Source organism: Mixophyes fleayi, chromosome 5 (assembly GCF_038048845.1).
Source record: "Mixophyes fleayi isolate aMixFle1 chromosome 5, aMixFle1.hap1, whole genome shotgun sequence".
Classification (NCBI taxonomy): domain Eukaryota; kingdom Metazoa; phylum Chordata; class Amphibia; order Anura; family Limnodynastidae; genus Mixophyes; species Mixophyes fleayi.
Genome location: NC_134406.1, coordinates 29887496 through 29907268, shown reverse-complemented (window position 1 = coordinate 29907268; position 19773 = coordinate 29887496). Strand labels below are relative to the sequence as shown.

The 19773-nt window shown below is 41.3% G+C and overlaps 1 protein-coding gene across 1 annotated transcript in view; it reads left to right on the top strand.

Annotated features, from left to right (window-relative positions):
* Positions 1-19773, top strand: part of NEBL (nebulette) — a 102362-nt gene that overhangs the window by 39783 nt on the left and 42806 nt on the right. The window contains 10 exon segments of the mRNA XM_075211934.1: positions 25-135; positions 3920-4021; positions 6825-6926; positions 8407-8520; positions 11179-11283; positions 15819-15923; positions 16074-16181; positions 17042-17146; positions 17354-17461; positions 19631-19735. Coding sequence (XP_075068035.1) covers positions 25-135; positions 3920-4021; positions 6825-6926; positions 8407-8520; positions 11179-11283; positions 15819-15923; positions 16074-16181; positions 17042-17146; positions 17354-17461; positions 19631-19735 — 1065 coding nt within the window.

Genomic DNA, 19773 nt, shown 5'->3' with positions numbered 1-19773 from the left:
ATAATGTCGCTGTTTTCTGTGCAGGTTTTTTACAAGCAGAAGTATGATGCAGAGAAGGGAAAATCTACGTATGCGCAAATGTTGGAGCCGCCCGAAATGAAACATGCCAAAGAAGTGAACAAACACCAGAGCAATGTGAGTAATTATCCTGTTTATGTAGAGGAATTTTTCACTTGGAAATACCATACGTCATATATGCTGTGAATTGTGGGAAATAGTGGCCATCAGATGTTGTGTAAAGTCTAGAGATTTCCCCCTTGTAACTTGACCATGAAAAGAAAATGAAATCATAAATTAGCATATGAATGAGGTGGGATTGTAGCAAAGACAGGTGATTATTTAATCAACCAGGCATGCTATAAGAATGAAAATGAACACAATACATGTGATAATTTTCTGTTCTTTAATATGTGCTATATGAATCCGTCTTTAGGGCACATCTAGAATAACTAACTATTCGTTGTATATTTTATAAATGTGCTAATTTCAGAAAAAACAACCAACGGATACATTAGAATGCTAATGAAGCTAACAATCAGCAAGTTCTCTAGCTTAATATTATCCACACACAGTAAGACTTTGATTGGTTGGTAAATTCAAACACATTGACCAACCATTATACAATGTGTGACCCCTTCCAAAACAATCACAATCAGATTGCATTTGATTAGGCAGGATAAATATTAGGTGGGGTTATAACTACCAATCTCATATGTCTGAGGTCATTGGCGGACTCTTCATGGATAACTCCAGCTAACATTACATTTTTAACCATCATCCTCCAACTAGCAGAACCATGACATTTTATTGCAGGGTCCCATGCCATTCGAGATACCTCATCCCTGTCAGAACTACAATAGTTTTTGTCCTGGCATTGACAACTGTGAAGCAATTCAAATGCAAACAATGTTGTTACAGCTTCTAACAGGGAGCTGATTAGACCAAATCACATTTTTGTCCTCTCGGAACCTGCGTTAGAAATTGACACAGCTTTGTTTGAATTCGAACTGCTTCAGGTTGTCAATGCCAGGTAAAAAGTGTTACAGAAGTGGCAGGAGTGAATTTTTCCTACTTATGGGGACTCCTAACTAGCAGAGGACCCCGTGATTCTGCTACTTGGGGGTAGATGGTTGTTGGATAAAAAACTATAGCTGGTATAACTTTTGACCAGTATGATAGTGAGAAGAACGAAGTGATCCGATCAGATTACAACATATAGTCATAATATGTAGTATGTAGTATATGGTCAGCGTTGATTTTATGTCTTAATCAGACTAAATCTTAATGAAACGAGTCCTTGCACTATTGCAGTATGTCAATGTGTATTGCAGGGCTCGTTCCATATGAACTTGTGAAGCTGTTTTAACAGGGAATATATTATGTGATTCTGCACATCCGTTCAGATGTCAAGAGGTGCTAACATCTGCTGTGAAAGATCCATATGAAATGAAAGAAATAGATTAAGCTATTTTTACTGCATATTACTCAATAGCAAAAACAGAAGAAGTAATTTGTCCATGACATGTATGTTTCTAATTAGAGGTTATATTTCAAGGTGGGAATTATAGAGCAAATGAGAATACATTTAATTGAATAGGAGAAATATATTGCTATTTTTAAGAGAACCGTTTTTAAAGTGCCCCGTCTTCTACATAGAGTGGAGGCAGCCGTTATTGATTTAACAGACTATTGGGAGGAGTTGGGTGTTCCTTGCTAAGTACAGAGTAGGCTCATTGGTGCAAATACGAGGCTTAATTTAAAGATTTTTTAGAGGGCCTCATTTTTAGGGGAGTTCCTGTCTGTGTGGAAGAGGGCAAATGACTCCATTTTTGTATCAGCTCTGAGCTGTTAGGGTCTTGTCATATAATGGGATGCATTTTTTCACCTTGCAGTTCAATAGAGAAGCACATTTGCCCATTTGGTGCATTTAGCCCGGTGTTAAAAATATTTCTGCTTGTAAAATAGGCAATATCCTCTCGCTCTCATTACTAATTTAAGCCATAAAGGCGCTAACTGAGCAGTATGTGAGAGTAAATGAAAGAGGTTTGTTCAATGAAAGGGGTTCTTATAAAGTGGTGGGCAGACTTTTGTTAAGACGTTTCCACATTTGCACAGTGCGCCTCTCCGGATTGTCAACCGCCCCGCAAACCTCACTAGTGCTGTGCACTGTAGTCACCATTAGTGAATACAGTGCACAGCACCAGAAAGTATTCACTATTAGTGACTACAGTGCACAGCACCAGAGTACCTAATAGTAACTACAGTGCACAACACCAGAGAGTATGTAATAGTGACTACGGTGCACAGCACCAGAGAGTATGTAATAGTGACTACGGTGCACAGCACCAGAGAGTACCTAATAGTTACTACGGTGCACAGCACCAGAGAGTACCTAATAGTTACTACGGTGCACAGCACCAGAGAGTACCTAAAAGTGACTACAGTGCACAGCACCAGAGAGTACCTAATAGTGACTACAGTGCACAGCACCAGAGAGTATGTAATAGTGACTACAGTGCACAGCACCAGAGAGTACCTAATAGTGACTACAGTGCACAGCACCAGAGAGTACCTAATAGTGACTACAGTGCACAGCACCAGAGAGTACCTAATAGTGACTACAGTGCACAGCACCAGAGAGTACCTAATAGTGACTACAATGCACAGCACCAGAGAGTATCTAATAGTGACTACGTTGCACAGCACCAGAGAGTACCTAAAAGTGACTACAATGCACAGCACCAGAGAGTATGTAATAGTGACTACAGTGCACAGCACCAGAGAGTATGTAATAGTGACTACAGTGCACAGCACCAGAGAGTATGTAATAGTGACTACAGTGCACAGCACCAGAGAGTATGTAATAGTGACTACAGTGCACAGCACCAGAGAGTACCTAATAGTGACTACGGTGCACAGCACCAGAGAGTATGTAATAGTTACTACACTGCACAGCACCAGAGAGTACCTAAAAGTGACTACGGTGCACAGCACCAGAGAGTACCTAAAAGTGACTACGGTGCACAGCACCAGAGAGTACCTAAAAGTGACTACGATGCACAGCACCAGAGAGTACCTAAAAGTGACTACGATGCACAGCACCAGAGAGTACCTAATAGTGACTACGGTGCACAGCACCAGAGAGTATGTAATAGTTACTACACTGCACAGCACCAGAGAGTACCTAAAAGTGACTACGGTGCACAGCACCAGAGAGTACCTAAAAGTGACTACGATGCACAGCACCAGAGAGTACCTAATAGTGACTACAGTGCACAGCACCAGAGAGTACCTAAAAGTGACTACAATGCACAGCACCAGAGAGTACCTAATAGTGACTACGGTGCACAGCACCAGAGAGTACCTAATAGTGACTACAGTGCACAGCACCAGAGAGTACCTAATAGTGACTACAGTGCACAGCACCAGAGAGTACCTAATAGTTACTACGGTGCACAGCACCAGAGAGTACCTAATAGTGACTATAGTGAACAGCACCAGAGAGTACCTAATAGTGACTACAGTGCACACCGCCAGAGAGTATGTAATAGTGACTACAGTGCACAGCACCTGAGAGTATCTAATAGTGACTACAGTGCACAGCACCAGGTAGTAACTGATAGTAACTACAGTGCACAGCACCAGGTAGTACCTGATAATAACTAACTGTGTGCAAGTTGCCTTTTGAATTGAATCACCCCCTATACGTGCAGGTTTTTTCTCTAAGTCCAGACATTGAGTAACATTAGTAAAACATAATTCAGTTATGACAGTAACTAACATAACAGCACAGAATTGTCCAGCTTTACTGGGTGTTTTAGAAAATTCTGTAAAATTCTTGTGCAGTCAGTTTACAATTTGGAATATAACTGATCTTCCTGTCCTGATGATAACTTACGGTATTTCTCTTTGGTTGCAGGTTTCCTATAAAAAGGATGCACTGAATATACACAAGTACACAGAGGTGCTGGACAGACCAGACATACAGAAGGCCACAGAGATCTCCAAGATCATTAGCAATGTAATCGTTTCATTTCATTGTACTTATTATACCCACGTTTTACGTATATTTTACTTACATATTTTTGCATGGATCCAAACGGGAAGGAAAAATAAATTGAACGGAAATGATTGCCCCCATCAAATGCTTTGTGGCTGTAGTAAACACTGGGCCATAAAACCTTCAGTTCCAGAAGCCTGATGTCATTTCCCATAACTGGTTCAGCATCTGGACAGCGCTTCTTCATGTCTGCCCGGTCCAAGCCCTGCTTCAGGGAGAGAGGACCATCAAGTGAAGCCATGGTTAGAGACAGGAGAAGTCACAGACCTGTCATAACTAACTTCCTCCTGTACTTTTTCTGCTTTGTGGGTAAATGTATTAACTTCTGATTTTTGCAAGTCGCTTAATAATGCCTTTAAAGCCTTTGCCGCTTTAAATTTTCACTGCAAGCTCTCCGAATAGTGGCGGCTTTCAAAAATCGGAGTTAATACATTTATCCCATAGAGTTATTATCACCGCCCTGTTATATAACACAGATATGCTTTACTGTTTGCATTGGTATCTAAAAATATAGTTGTAGCTAAGGATTAAACTTGTGTCACCATATTGACCATCGGCAATAAACAATGGACTGATTTTGTAAATATATTTAAACAAACGAAGGACAAGCAAAATGATCTTGTGTAATGCTCTCCATTAACAATAAAAGTTTCAGGAAAGCATTACAATTTAAGTCGTATGAAGGTGGAAAAATCCCTTTAAAATAGACTGTGTATGCAGTCTTATCGGTGTCAACAGGAAGAACATGCAACACCTTCCTCACCATGCCCAAATAGTGCATGGTTCAAAGTAGACTTTTGACATTTTGTTACTCAGTTTTGTCCTGAAAAGATGTGCGCTTTAGGTAAAGTTGTCCAATATTCTGTAGGTTGCCATTCTTAAATTAAATTAGTGGTAGCATGTTATTTTTCTATCTCCCTGGGGTAATTCAGATGTTCTTTTGGTGTTGGCTAATGAGAACCATCATGTTCCTAGTGAGGTTCCATTATGCAGACCCCAAGGCCTGTGGTGAATCAGCCAGAAGCCACTTATATACCAGGATGATTCTGCATCATGAGACCTTGTCACCAATTAAAATAAATGTCCTAAAGACAGTAGCTGTTAGCCCTAGTTATACAGAGTTTTAGCTTTTACTGAAAACTTCCCGTGATCTAACAAGGTTATATGGCTACCACCCCCTCCACTCTACTGAAACCGCCCTGGCCAAAGTTACCAACGACCTCCTCTCAGCCAAATCCAGGGGTCACATTCTCATCCTCCTCGACCTCTCTGCGGCCTTTGACACCGTGGATCACCCCCTCCCTCTGCAAACTCTTCTCTCTCTCGGCCTCTCTGGTTCTGTCCATGCCTGGTTCTGCTCGTACCTCGCCAACCGCACCTTCTCTGTCTCCACATCTGGCTCTGCCTCCACCCCCTCCCCTCTCCCGGTTGGAGTCCCCCAGGTCTCTGTTCTCGACCCCTACTATTCTTGCTCTACACTTCCTCCCTCGGGACTCTCATCTCCTCCTACGGTCTTCAGTATCACCTCTATGCTGACGACATTCAGCTCTACGTATCTTCTCCTGATCTCTCTCCCACTCTCCTCTCTCGTGTATCTGACTGCCTCTCTGCCATCTCCTCCTGGATGTCCTTGCGCTTTCTCAAAATTAATATCTCAAAAACTGAACTAATTGTCTTCCCTCCCCCCAGGCTCCCCTCTCACCACAACCTCTCTATCGTGGTTAATAATACAACCATCTCCTCTGTCACCCAGCTCCGTTGCCTGGGTGTCACCCTTGACTCCTCTCTCTCCTTCGTCCCCCACATCTAATCTCTAGCCCAAACCTGCCGCTTCCAGCTGCGTAACATCGCCCGCATCCGGCCCTTCCTCTCACAAGATGCCACCAAAACCATCATCCACGCTCTCATCATCTCCTGCCTCGACTACTGCAACCTTCTCCTTACTGGCCTCCCCCTTTCCCACCTCGCCCCCCTTCGTTCTGTTCTCAATGCAGCTGCCCAACTCATCTTTCTCTCACGCCGCTCCTCCTCTGCCTCCCCTCTCTGTCTCGCCTTACACTGGCTCCCCTTCCCCTACAGGATCCTTTTTAAACTCCTCACCACCACTTACAAAGCTCTCTCCCAGTCTACTGCCCCCTATATCTCTAACCTCCTCACCATTCACACCCCTGCCCGCTCCCTGCGCTCGGCCAATGACTGTCGCCTCTCTTCTACTCTGATCACCTCTTCCCACTCCAGAATCCAAGACTTCTCCCGAGCTGCTCCCCTCCACTGGAACGACCTCCCTCGCTCCATCCGTCTCTCACCCAGTCTATGCTCCTTCAAACGGGCACTTAAAACTCACCTGTTCCTCAAAGCCTACCAACCATCCACTTAACCCTTACCTTGTTGCTCCTTCGCTAACCTCCTTCTCTCGTTCTCCCCTCTCTCCACCAGCCCTGCCTTTCTCTCCCTTACTTTAATGGCTCCCTCTTGTGCCTGTTTGTCCACCCTCCCTTAGGATGTGAGCTCGTATGAGCAGGGCCCCTCTCCCCTCCTGTCTCCATACCTGTTCTTCTGCTCCATCTTCGCCCATATGTCTGCCCGGAGTTCTGAAGTCTTGGTACTTTTTGTTTATTGCTCTGTACTATGTCACCCTGTATGGTCTCCTGTTTGTATTATGTACGGCGCTGCAGAAACCTTGTGGCGCCTAACAAATAAATTATGATAATAATAATAATAATATATGTCCGAACACTGAGTGCTAAATTGTCTCTCCGTGTAGGTTGATTATAGGAAAAGCAGAGGTGACCTGAACAGGGAGTCCATGGTCATAGGAAGACCGGATTTCGAGCATGCAAAAGAAGTGTCAAAGCTCAGCAGCCAGGTAAGTAGTGATCTCAGCGTTCCATGTTGTCTTACATCAGTGACTGGACCACAGGAAGTTCAGAGCATAGTTCAGACTAGAACGAATACATAAGTGTAACTTGACGACAGACACACCCCTCCGGCACTTGCATCAAGCGCAGTTGCATGATTTAATCTTGAATAACCTAGCTAATTCAGCAATAAAAATAAATAATATTTTTTCATCTTTGGTACATTACACTTAGCAATCTATGGTCGAGCGATTACCAAATTCTCAATAAGTGTCTGCAAACCATTCACAAACCTGTAATTAAAGCTGTTCACTAGTTTAGATGTTTGTCATTATCATCATCATTTTTATCATTCGCTACTTACTGCGCCCCTGTCCTCCCGCACATAAGGCCACTTTTTCAGGGGTATCTGTGACTACATCCCAGTCTGAATCCATACAAAAAGTAACATGGACACTCCAAAATGCAAACCGCATATTTGGTATCACAAATAATAAAGTTCTTGATATTATAACTTTTTTCTTATGAGATGACTTAAATCTATTTCTCTTATGTGTCATTTATTCTACCACATCTAAAACACCCCTGATTATTCGGGGGCGCCTCTCTAAAGTTTTCCCGTGAGTGGTTGACTCATCTCTGTGACTTAATAACTTTCCATTAAAGAAGCTAGAGATCAAATGACCTTGAAGGTTTCTGGACTTTTGAAATATAACTACCGGATTCTCAGTAACAACGTTTTCATGATGGGGTCTATTTTCAATATAGGGCAGTGTTATATAGCAATGATGCCTTTAGTAAACCATCAGGATATCCATTTTCTTTAAAGGAATCTAATAGATCCCTAGCTAGTGTTTCAATGACTTGTTGAGTTGCTATTAGAGGAGGTACAAGACTTTGGCCCCAAGCTAGTGCCTTAAAATTGCACCAAAATGACATTTCCTGCTAAATTGTAAATTAAATAATAATTTGAGTTGCGTTGGTATTATGATTTTTTTCCTCTTATTTGCAGTCACATCCCAAATGTATTACAACACTAATCCAAGCATCCTTGAAATGTTGACTTTACTGCCATTTCTATTTTTTATGTACAACTTCTACATCTATGTGATCAATTTAAAGGATACAGAACCCATAAGAAAGTTTATGTAATGTGAAAACACTTCTCCAAAACTCATCAACATATACACAACAGTTTCCATGCAATGACAGAATGGAGTGTTTTATGTCCCAGCTGTTGAGCTAAGTGCAAGCTATTGTGTTGTAAGAGTCCTATTTCATAGAGAAACTGTAGTTTGTATCCTTCATAGACTTTATTCTACAGTGCACTGATAAAGTACTTAGCCAACAGACAGCTTCATCTATGACAATGGTTCACACACTTTTTATCCGTGAATATTAACTGGTTACTTTACTACATAAAAAAACCAAACAACTCCGATTTATTGATGTTGATATTTATTTTCTTGATTTTTTTTTTTTTACCAGGTGAAGTACAAGGAACAGTTTGTTAAGGAAATGAAGGGTAAAACGCCATGCTACAACCCGTTAGACAGTGCTTCCTTCAAGCAGGCCCAAGCTGCAGCGGCGCTGGCCAGTGACGTACGTACTTCGTGTCATTGCTATTTACCACTTCTACATACATGAAAACATCACATGTAAAATATTGTACAGTTTTAATTTGGACATTATGGCTTCTGGTTTTGCAAACATGGAACATCTTGCTGGGACATTTAGGGTGGAGTCACTACAAAGCTTGTCCTTACCATTGTACTATATCTATCAGTTATTGGCCTATAGTTTGGCCACACACTTGCTGAAAATGCCTCAATGGTCCTTGTGTTATGCAAATAACTACCTGCAGGGCTGTAAGCTAAATATCACTGAAAGCGTGCTCACTTCACAGCTAAAGAGACTTCAATTTGACAAAAGTTTTTTTTTTTTTTGTTTTAAAACCACGCCCACATAACACTTTTTAGACAGTCCAGATAGCAGCTGAGGCAATGATATGTAGTATTTGGGAAGACACATAAGGACACTGAAACTCTCCTGCAAGTGTTCCAGCTCCGTATCAGTATATGGCTACATAACAGTGGTTGTCCTTTCCATTGTTAATCTGTACATAGCGCATACTTGCCAACTCTCCCTGAATGTCCGGGAGACTCCCGAAATTCGGGTAGGTCTCACGGACTCCTGGGAGAGCAGGCAAGTATCTCGCATACTGCTATTTGATGGCCAAAATGATGCGATTCGCGGTGAATCGCGTCATTTTGGCCCCGCCCCCCCGCAGCAAAACAATGTTTTTGTCGCCTGGGTGGGGCCAAAATGACGCTATTTACCGCCCCCCGCCCCCTCCCGCCCTACAACCACGCCCACTGTCTGGGATCTCCCGGAATTCAATGTTAAAAGGTTTGCAAGTAAAAACATGATATCTTAGTGTATATTTTGGCCAACAAAAGAAAGCCTATAACCCAATGTTAGGGGTTCATGTGTTTCCAGTAATTACACTCTGATCCATTTGCTGATCATCAGTGAAATAAACCTCATTAACCGGCTAGAACGTTCAGTCCATATTGACTTACACAATATGTAATGTTTGAAATTATGTTTTGTTTTTTTACTTTCCGACATGGTAGACAAAGGCTGGTGACTCATTTTCCATTAAGCACCTTTTAGAGTTTGAATAATACATGCACCACATCTCTTATATTGAACAACCACACAATTATCCTCACACAACCTTACCTTAAATACAGTATTGAGTTTTTATTCTGTTGTGCTCTTTTTTTTTTTTTCTATCTCAAGTAACTACTATATCAAATGAAGGGATATGTTTTATATAATATCCTGCTTCTTTTTATGTTAAATAAAATCTTCAGTGGGTAAAAAAACTTCATTATGGTGTAGGCATTGTGTGGTTTCCATGCTCCGCACGCTGACTATGTGGTTATAACATTAGTTTTTTCTTACATTCATTTTTGTGGTGGATAAAACGACAAAACTCTTACTGTAAAGTAGAAACATTGTTCTGTGGAGAAGCAGAAATTTGCATATTTCCCAGTATCATCATCATCATCATCATCATCACTATTTATTTATATAGCGCCACTAATTCCACAGCGCTGTACAGAGAACTCATTCACATCAGTCCCTGCCCCATTGGAGCTTACAGTCTAAATTCCCTAACACACACACACACACACACACACACACACACACACACAGAAAGAGAGAGACTAGGGTCAATTTTGATAGCAGCCAATTAACCTACTAGTATGTTTTTGGAGTGTGGGAGGAAACCGGAGCACCCAGAGGAAACCCACGCAAACTTCAAACAGATAAGGCCATGTCAGGAATTGAACTCATGACCCCAGTGCTGTGAGGCAGAAGTGCTAACCACTTAGCTCGCTTTCTAGCATACTGCACGGTGGCTAAGTCCTGCAGCTGAGAATTGTGGGTAGGAACATGCGAGTGACTTAGTCCGTTGCATCCTCTGGATGCATGTTAGGCATCTTTCAACAACCTCACTCCCAGTGGCTGGCTGGGCTGGGAGGTAGGGGGCCGGTCCCATAGTGAGCTACCTTGGGCTGGGTCAATGGGCTAGCTGCATTTTTTTAACCTTTAAAATGTTCCTAATAATCTGCTGAGCCGAGTCTTGCTCCCCCCAGGCTAAAATTTGCCAGTTGGCCCCTGTTCACTACTAATTTCTATGCCATCCATGAACAATATGGTGTTCCCTCAACAAGTTTATATTTACAGGGGGCAACACAGCTGCTGAGCTGTCATTATCACTTATATACAACTCTGTAGGCTCCAATCGTAGCCAAGATCCTTATCTTGTTCTGATGACAGCTAATGCTGTGATTATCTTTTACTATACAGCGAAAGGATTGCAGAAACTTGGACCTTGGGCACAGTGTGGAACAAATACTGAAGAGAAAAAATTATCATTACATAGTTCTATAATAGGAAATATATTTACTCTATTATTTCAGTTATTATTATTCTGTCATGGTCTTCAGGAAGCCACACGTGGACCTATCTGCAAACCGCTCTGTCTAAGACTGCCCATACACCGTACTGAAGCACTCAGTGACATTGTATTATACTGAAGTCACACAAGAACCAATAGAGCGTTATTTTCTACATCAATCACTTTTATTCTGGTATTGCTTTGATGAAGTGTATGTTGTAGATATTAATAATGTTCTAGTGAGTGCTGAATGTGGCTCACTTCATCTTAACATCCCTGTGTTTCAGGTGAAATATAGGAAGGACAAGCAGAATTTATACGACCCATCTGTAGACCTTCCAAACTTGCTTTACCTGGAGCACGCCATGAAGACCAGTAAGATGCAAAGCAGTGTAAGTGCAGGGGGGAAAGACCATGGATTTGCTAACAACTATTTAAAACATTGGGCTTGATGCAGAGTTAAATATATGGCTGTTTGCGTAGCGTAATTTGCGTGGATTTGCTGTGCATATGCAAATTCAAAATCAAGCAGCTATGCAGAGTTGCACGCAGTCACACACGCACCTGAAGCGACGTGACAGTGGAGGAGAAGGAGTTGATCAAACATAGGCCTAGTACAGTGAGGGGGTGTTCGCAGAATTGTGGGTCAATTCAGACTGGAATGCTGATACGGACACCCCAATTACAGCCGTATTATTTGTAACAGCCCCGACACATGGTTGATGATGACAATCACCAGCACTAGCTACACGCTTCTGATTGTGAATTTAGTTGCTGGGTGCTTTCTTCGTCGATCGTGCATATATTATAGGATTTTGTGTGTGTGTATTTAAAATAAAATGTTACCTTCAATCGTACGCGAGAGGGAAGGTTATATCTGCTGTATTATATGAAGCCTAATGGCAAATGCATTTTTCCCTATAAAACAAATGTTTGAAATTTTGATGACCTGGTTATTTGCATGTGTATGTGGGTGTAAGTCCTCCTGCTTTAAACCTGGCGTATATGTTACAGATGCAGAGCTGGGCGCATCTTGAGATGCATTTATACATATGGGCGAAAAGATGTTATTTTTGCGAGTGCATTTTTGAGCTGTAAATTTAGGTCCAGGCTGCGTTCAACTCTGCATCAGATCCATTGTCGTTGGTAACCATGAAGTTAACAGTCAACACTATGGACAGTTTGGTTGACTAACTGTCCATTCTGCGTATGGCGTTGGAGTAATCTAGGATTCTCAATGTCATGATTATATCTGCACTTGCATTTTGGTGAATTTTACAAAGATCCTTATATTTAGAAAAGAGGAATAGCCACAGAACAGGATGTAGCTGACACTTTTCTGTCTCTAGTTCTTAGGCGACACATACAGAAAACATTTTTCTTATTTGTAGTCATAATAATTTAATTTAGTGGTATTCACATCTCGCAATGCATCCTAAAATGAAACTGCTTTCCATGGTCAGGTAAAAAGTCCTTAGTGCTCCAAGGTGATTACCACTCTCTGAGACCCCAGCTTAGATAGTTAGGCTGTGGATGCAGTCAGCCTCCCCTCTCTACAGCTTGTGATGCAGGGGCTGGCGGGGCAGGGGGCCCCCCTGACCGGTCCCATAGTGGTGGGCTACCTTGGGCTGGGTCACTGGGCCACCTGCATGTTCTTGCCCCCCCAGGCTAAAATTTGCCAGCCCTCCCCCGGTGTGATGCCATCTATTCAGAGATGGTATCAATCATATTCCACGGAGTGCATGCCGGAAGCATAGAACCGTGTATAAGTCTTATACCAAAGCATATTGTTTATGAACATGGCATTTTTCTTGCCAGGGAAACCCAGCGTTCACCAGCTAGTTTAGTGGTATACAGATTTCTTCAGGATACACAGTTTTTCTGTGTATCCTGTGTATCCCACATTACAGCGTTTCAGATCATGTTGCATTCCACCGTTTCAAGCAGAATTGCATGTGTACTAATACATTATTAAACAATATACACACAAAATAGGACACTTTTCAATACAGAAAGAATTACTAGGGAACTCGTATATCATTTCAAGTATTTGCCCTATTTGCTACTGAGTCATGGTAAGTTTAACTCTTTACATGTAGCATTATCTTGTTAGCGAATACTGACGTAACTGCTGTATGAGTGTCTTCCAGACTTAAACAGCTAAAAGCTATTTTTTTTATTTATTTTTACTAATAGTTTCCAATAATGTGGATGGCCACTTGGGGGCACTGTTTCACAAAGTATTCATTGTTTGAGTCTCCTTTATGGTTAGTAACAATGGCTTCTTGTAAAGTTAAAAATTTACGGGAAATTCATGTCAATGTAACAAGCAAATGATCAGTTTGGATTATTTTGCCAATGCTTATGTGGTTTATGAAATTTGCACTGCCCAAATCTGAATTATGTCTCCTACCACATGCAGGCTGCTGCGTGGGGCTTATTAACATCCTAGACAATGACAAATCATTGGGCGACTTATGGCGGCAGCTCGTGCCCTTCACCGAGATACAAATCATTATGTGCTGTAACCAATGTCATCAAGGCCACCCAATGACTAAATAAATAGAGGTCCCAGTCTCCAGCAATTTGCTCAAGTCAAATAAAACCACTTTGTTTGCAAATAAACTAAATCCTGTTATATTCTAAATTTGGCTGTGACAGGTAACCAGCAATTTTCAAAATCACTGCAGTTTTAAATTTGTAAATGAAAGCTCAGTGTTACATTTCACATTCTTATATAGGTGGCCATTTTTAGAGTATAATTAAAATGATCAGCCATATCTGTTCGTAATGTACTGCAACATCTCTTTGTGTAAGATGCATAGTTTAAAACAGCAATCCTACATAGATTTATTTTTTAAGTAGCAAGTTGAGTACATTTAAGCAAGCATCTTTGATATGAAATCATTATAAAATTCTGTCTTGCTGGAGGAAAAAAATATCTTCCATTCTGCTATACAGACACATGCTCACAGCTCTCAGCATGTCATGTGTTGGCAGCAGTGGCGGATCGGGGCGATCGCCCCCCCTAGCAGGGGCTTGCTGCCGGCGGCTGCACACTGTGCAGGTCCGTTCGGCAGTGATAATGGGCTGCCCGGCTGCTCTGATTGTGTTTTAAACACAATCAGAGCAGCGGGACAGCACATTATCACTGCCGAACGGACCTGCACATACTGTGCAGCCGCCGGCAGCCTTAGAAGTTAAAAAGGGGGCGGGGCCTAAATCCCCCCCTTCCTGTATCGCCCGGGGTAGAAAAAATTTCTAGATCCGCCCCTGGTTGGCATTTGGGGGAAAAGGAGGCTGTCTCAGTTCAGACAGTACTCAAAGGGGCGTTCCAAAGCCCCTCTACTCATAACACCGTGTGCCATGTGACTGTGGTTGCCATGGTAATCCAGAATCATAAATTATTAATAGCAGCCTGAAGTAACCATAACAAGGGAGACTGGTAAATACTTGCCAGTGATTTATGTGAAATAGCAGGTGGTGGAACAGAAGCAGAAAAGAAGAGTACGTGATGAGAGGATATTAAAGCTTGTTAAAAGTTAGAACAAAAGGGTATAGAGAAGTAACAGAAGATAGTGCAATACAGAAATGGTGCCAGGCAAATTTAAAAGAAGTAAGGGATTGTGTCACATCCAACACAATATTCAAATCTAATGATGCACATAACCATAGTCTTAAACAGGAAACAAATCTTTGTGGTGTCATGTGCCAAATTGCAGTCTTAATACCAGGGGCATGCTAGTATCATTAGACATGTCCACTACTGGCTACATGATAAGGGAGGAAAAGGAAGTCAGTTTGGACTTTTTTCAGTGGAAATATAGTGTAATATAATTTGCATCAAATGAAGAAGCCAGAGTTTCAGGGTGCACAGACATCATGCTTTGGGCCATACAGGTTATGCAAAATTGCCTCCATCTGACTCCTATTGTCACTTCCAGTCTCTCTCTGGACCTGTAATCACTGTGCTGGTGGTGATTCTGGGAAAAGAGTAGTATATTCTACAGATGCCATACCAGCTTCACCACATGAAGTTCGGTGCCTAAGCCTAGTGTTACGTTGGTCAGGTCAGAAGCCCGCAGTCCTCTGAGGTGCGGCAGGAGAAGAGCTGACTCCACTACTTGGACCTGGAGCATGCACGATGCAGAGTTGTCAAGACTGGACCCACTGTCATGACTCATTAGCACATCCTAGTACATCCTGTGCAAATATGCCAGTGAGCAGCTCGTCCCCAGATCTGCTCTGCCGTACTGAAGCATTGCCGATGATTATGCACCATCCTACCATGTGGCAGTGTGATTAGCTCCCACACAAAGATGGTGGTGCCTGGGAATTGCCGCCCACACCGTGTTGTACGCTTAGGGACTGGAATATCTTATGATTAGAGATCCTCAATGACCCTGGAGGCTGCAGTAATTCTTCAACAAACAGTTCAAATACCTGGTGGTTCTTCCCTCTGTATATCTCCCAATGAGTCCCTTCTCAATCTAACCGCCCCTGCCTGGACTTGCCAATTTAAAATTAAGGTGAAAAGTTTTTGTTTTACATTTTACATTTTTGTGTTTTAGTTGCTGTTGTTTTTTTACCCGCCTATCAAAAAATTGGTGATATTTGATAGAGATCCATAGCTTATAAGAGAAAGTTTCATGGTAATTTGTCCACCCCGATTGGCCAAAATAAAGTTGTTTTTCATTATCTTGCGTGAAACTGCTCTACGCATATCCAGAAAGTGGGTCCATGCATATGTGTCTGTGAAGACTTGCGTGGTTCTAGCATTTTCACCCCTGGAGAGGCGAGACAGGAGAGGGAAGGGGTGTGCAAACACAGGCCTATGCTATGCGTCTGCTATAGGGCAGGAGTAAAAAACTCACTGATGATGATGACTTGTCGTAAACCAAACATCAATGTTTGCTATGTCTTTCAGAACGTGTATAAGAAACAGTTTGAGGAAAATAAAGGGAATTACCATTTTGCTTTAGATACAGCAGAGCAGATTCACCATAAAGAAAATGCTGTACTCCAGAGTCAGGTGAGTGAGTGTTTTATATACTACAATACAACTCTACAGAATACTTTTAGTTTGTCGGGAGTCTCTTTTAATAATTTTATGACAATGTTATCTTGAATGAATAATACGGTCATTTTATTAAACAAATGAGTATTTAATTTTATTCTACAGGTCAAATACAAAGAAAATTATGAAAAATCAAAGGGGAGGTCCATGCTTGAGTTTGTTGCCACCCCATCATACTATATTTCAAAGGAGGCTCAGAAATTCCAGAGTGAGGTTGGTGGAAGGTTGGAGCACCTAGAACGTCTGGACACACGTGGTAGAACACACAGCTCACACACATTCTAAAAACACTAACTCTTTTTATTAAAGGGCAACTCCTGTCTCCAATAAAATTTTATCTATGGTCTCCCAACTAGTTGAACAGCTGGGGTCCCTCATCCGCCACTTGCCCATTATGTACCACTGGCAAACCGGCACTCGTTGTGTTCGCTAGTTCTCAATGATATATCCTGCATACCTTTCATTGAAGTGTCAATATTTGCATCTCTTCTTTCCCCTCTCCTTTGCACTTTCCTTCTCACATTTCTTTTCTCTCACGTCTCCACTCTTCTGTGTTCAACGTTTTCTCTCTCTCCTTTTCACACTTATGTCATGACGTGGAACAGATCCAATAAGGGAGAAGTGTTGTCTCCTTTTCACACCTTTTCTTTCTGCTTTTCACATATTATCTTGCTCCTTTTTACACTTTTTCTCTCCTCCATTCCTTCTACTTTTCACACCCTTTCTCTCTTCTTTCCTTTTGTTTTTCCCTGCCAGTTTTACTTTCTCTATCCTTTTCACAGTTGTTCGATCTCCTTTTCACTCTTTCTCTTTTTCCTTTTCACACTTCCGGGTCTATTTACTAAATTGTGGCAATAGGACTGGTTTTCTATTACCACTTATCACAGTGATAGTAAACCTCCTAAATCCATGGTTTAAGAAAACATCACCAGAGAAGTTGAGTGATACAACCCATTGTTTATAAAATAACGTTTCATAGTAAGTTTTCCACCCACACAAAAAAATACAAATGATTTACTATTCATGAAGACAAAATGTTTTATAACTTATTGTGGAGCTTTAATGTCTTACAGAACACTTATAAGAAGCAATTTGAGGAAAATAAGGGGCATTACCATTTTACTGTAGATACAGGAGAACAGATTCAACATAAAGAAAATGCTGTGATCCAGAGTCAGGTGAGTGTGAATTTTAAATATTACCTAATTGAACGCTAGAATAATTAGTTTATCATGGGCCTCTTTTAATCTTTTTAAAACACTATCATCTTTTAATTACTTTTAGTTGGTCATCGATATCTTGTAACTATTTGACAACAATTTCTATTATTAAATTTAATATATACTGTGACTATATTCAGCAATTTATTTTACTTTCTTCTCCAGGTAAAATACAAAGAAAATTATGAAAAATCAAAGGGGAGGTCCATGCTTGAGTTCGTTGACACCCCGTCATACTTTATTTCAAAGGAGGCTCAGAAATTCCAGAGTGAGGTTGGTAGAATGTTGGAGCTTCTAAAACTTCAGCACAAACATGGTAGAATACAAACCTAACACAACTGTTAAAAGCAAGAACTTATTTTTTAAAATTTATCCAACCTCCCCAAACTAAGTACCTGGGGTCCTTCAGCAGCTCCTCCACATGTAGACCCAGGTTCACCATACAGAGAATGGTGCCAACACCTAGTGTGACACTGGACAAGTAAGGAGTTCACTCTCCATTGAGGAGAGGTTTTGACTACACTACTTAAACCTGGAACATGCTCTATTGTAGTAGAGGCATCAAGGCTGGATTCTCTGTTGCCACTCAATTGCCCGTCCGGGTGCTTCCTGTGCAAATATGACAGGGAGCCACTACTCTGAAGATGGAATACTGGTCTGCCTTGTTGCACTAAAACATTGCAGATGAGGCAGAAGACAGTCTCAGAGTCATGCACTATCCCTTTATGTGGTACTACGACACAAAGGAGGTGGTACCTGAGGATTGCCAGTTAGGTCATGCTGTATGCTCAGACTCGGGGACTTGACCAGAAAAGACGCTTTGAGCTGCATGAACTAGTGAGGTTCTTTAACACCTATGGCTCCATCATTGCCTGATGTTTCACTAGGTACAGAAGCAACTTTGCTTGTAACAGACTTGGCTTTGGAGACCACTCTCACGTTCTAGAGAAGCCTCTCGCCCTCACCCGCAGTACTACTGTGTGTCTTGATAACAGATATGAATATCTCAAATTGACAGTGACATAGTAAAAAACTGGCTTTGCCAGTTCCTTATCCTCTGGCGATATGGCTTCCTCCAAAACAGCTGTACTTCTAGATGAAGAAACTATTACAATTGAGGTTGAAGAAACAAAATCTCCTGCAAGCTGCATTTTGCAGCAATCTCTTTCCCTAAATCAGGTTCAACAACACTTGGAGCAGCAACTGGTAACCTGTAGGCTGCACTGACTCTCCACTGTACTGGTTGTACTGCCACAGAGGCCCTTCCCTCTGCAGGTCTGCTGGCGACATCACTGTAAATACCAGTCTCTTCAATCTAATCCTCCTGCCCAGACTGTCCATTTGAAACTTTGGGGAAAAGTTTTTAGTTTTGTGTTTTTTAAAAACTTTTAAAGATAACCTTTTGGTGGTTCTCTCTCACTACCTCTTTCTTTTTCATTTTCTCCTTTTTCTTTTTTTTTTTTCTTTCATTCTCTTGCTCTTTTTTCTCACTCACTTATTTTTAGCTCTTTCTCTCGTTTTCTCTTTCCTTTTTACTCTTGTTTTCACACTTCTCTCATTTTTTCGCTTTTCCTTTCTCCTTTTCACTCACCATTTTGTCTCCTTTTCACACTTGGGGGTAAATGTATCAAAGTCCGGTTTCTTCATCTCGCGAGAGATCGGCGTCTTTGCGGCTAAAATTTAAAGGGGTGATGGCTTGTAAAGGCAAACTTGCCTTTACAAGTCATCGCCCCTTTAAATTTTAGCCGCAAAGACGCCGATCTCCCGCGAGATGAAGAAACCGGACTTTGATACCTTTACCCCTTGTTCTCTTTCCTATTCATTCTCTCTGTGGGTCTACCTCTTTATAAATCTGCTGCCTTCTTACAGCAGCACGAATCTACATTTTATGGTGTATTTTGCGCAAATGACACCTGATATATCCTGGCGTGGAACGGAACCAATATGGGAGAAGTCCGGTATAACAAAAACTGATAGTAGTTTTTCACGGCAAATTTTGCCTGAGAAATGCTGATTTCTGCAGCCAAATGCATAATGGGGCGAATATTCAGTTTTGAGAATGTAGCTCGCATCAAATGCATACCTTTCTAGTGAATACCAGCATACATGTTATTATATAATGATGTGTTAGAAGGAACAGGTGGGTAAGTCGTAAAATATACTGTACTTTTTTAATAACTCTGTTTTGTGAACTCTTCATTTTGATACCCCATTAAGAAAATATTAGTGGGTTGAAATCCATACTTTATAAAAGTTTTTTTTGTTTTTTTTTGTTTTTAAAAATGGATATTTTCAACTACATGAACTACATGCACCCACTTACAAACTATGACTGATGTAAAACTCAGTGATGTTTTATTATTGTTTAAGTAACGTATTATGGATGTAGAGAAATTTTTTTTAAATTTATAGTGGGACATCAATATTTGGTATCTCTTTCAGAGCATGTACAAGAAGCAATTTGAAGAGAATAAAGGAAAATACCATTTTGCTTTAGATACAGCAGAGCAAATTCATCATAAAGAAAATGCTGTACTCCAGAGCCAGGTTAGTGGGTATTTTACATATTACCTGTATTACAAATG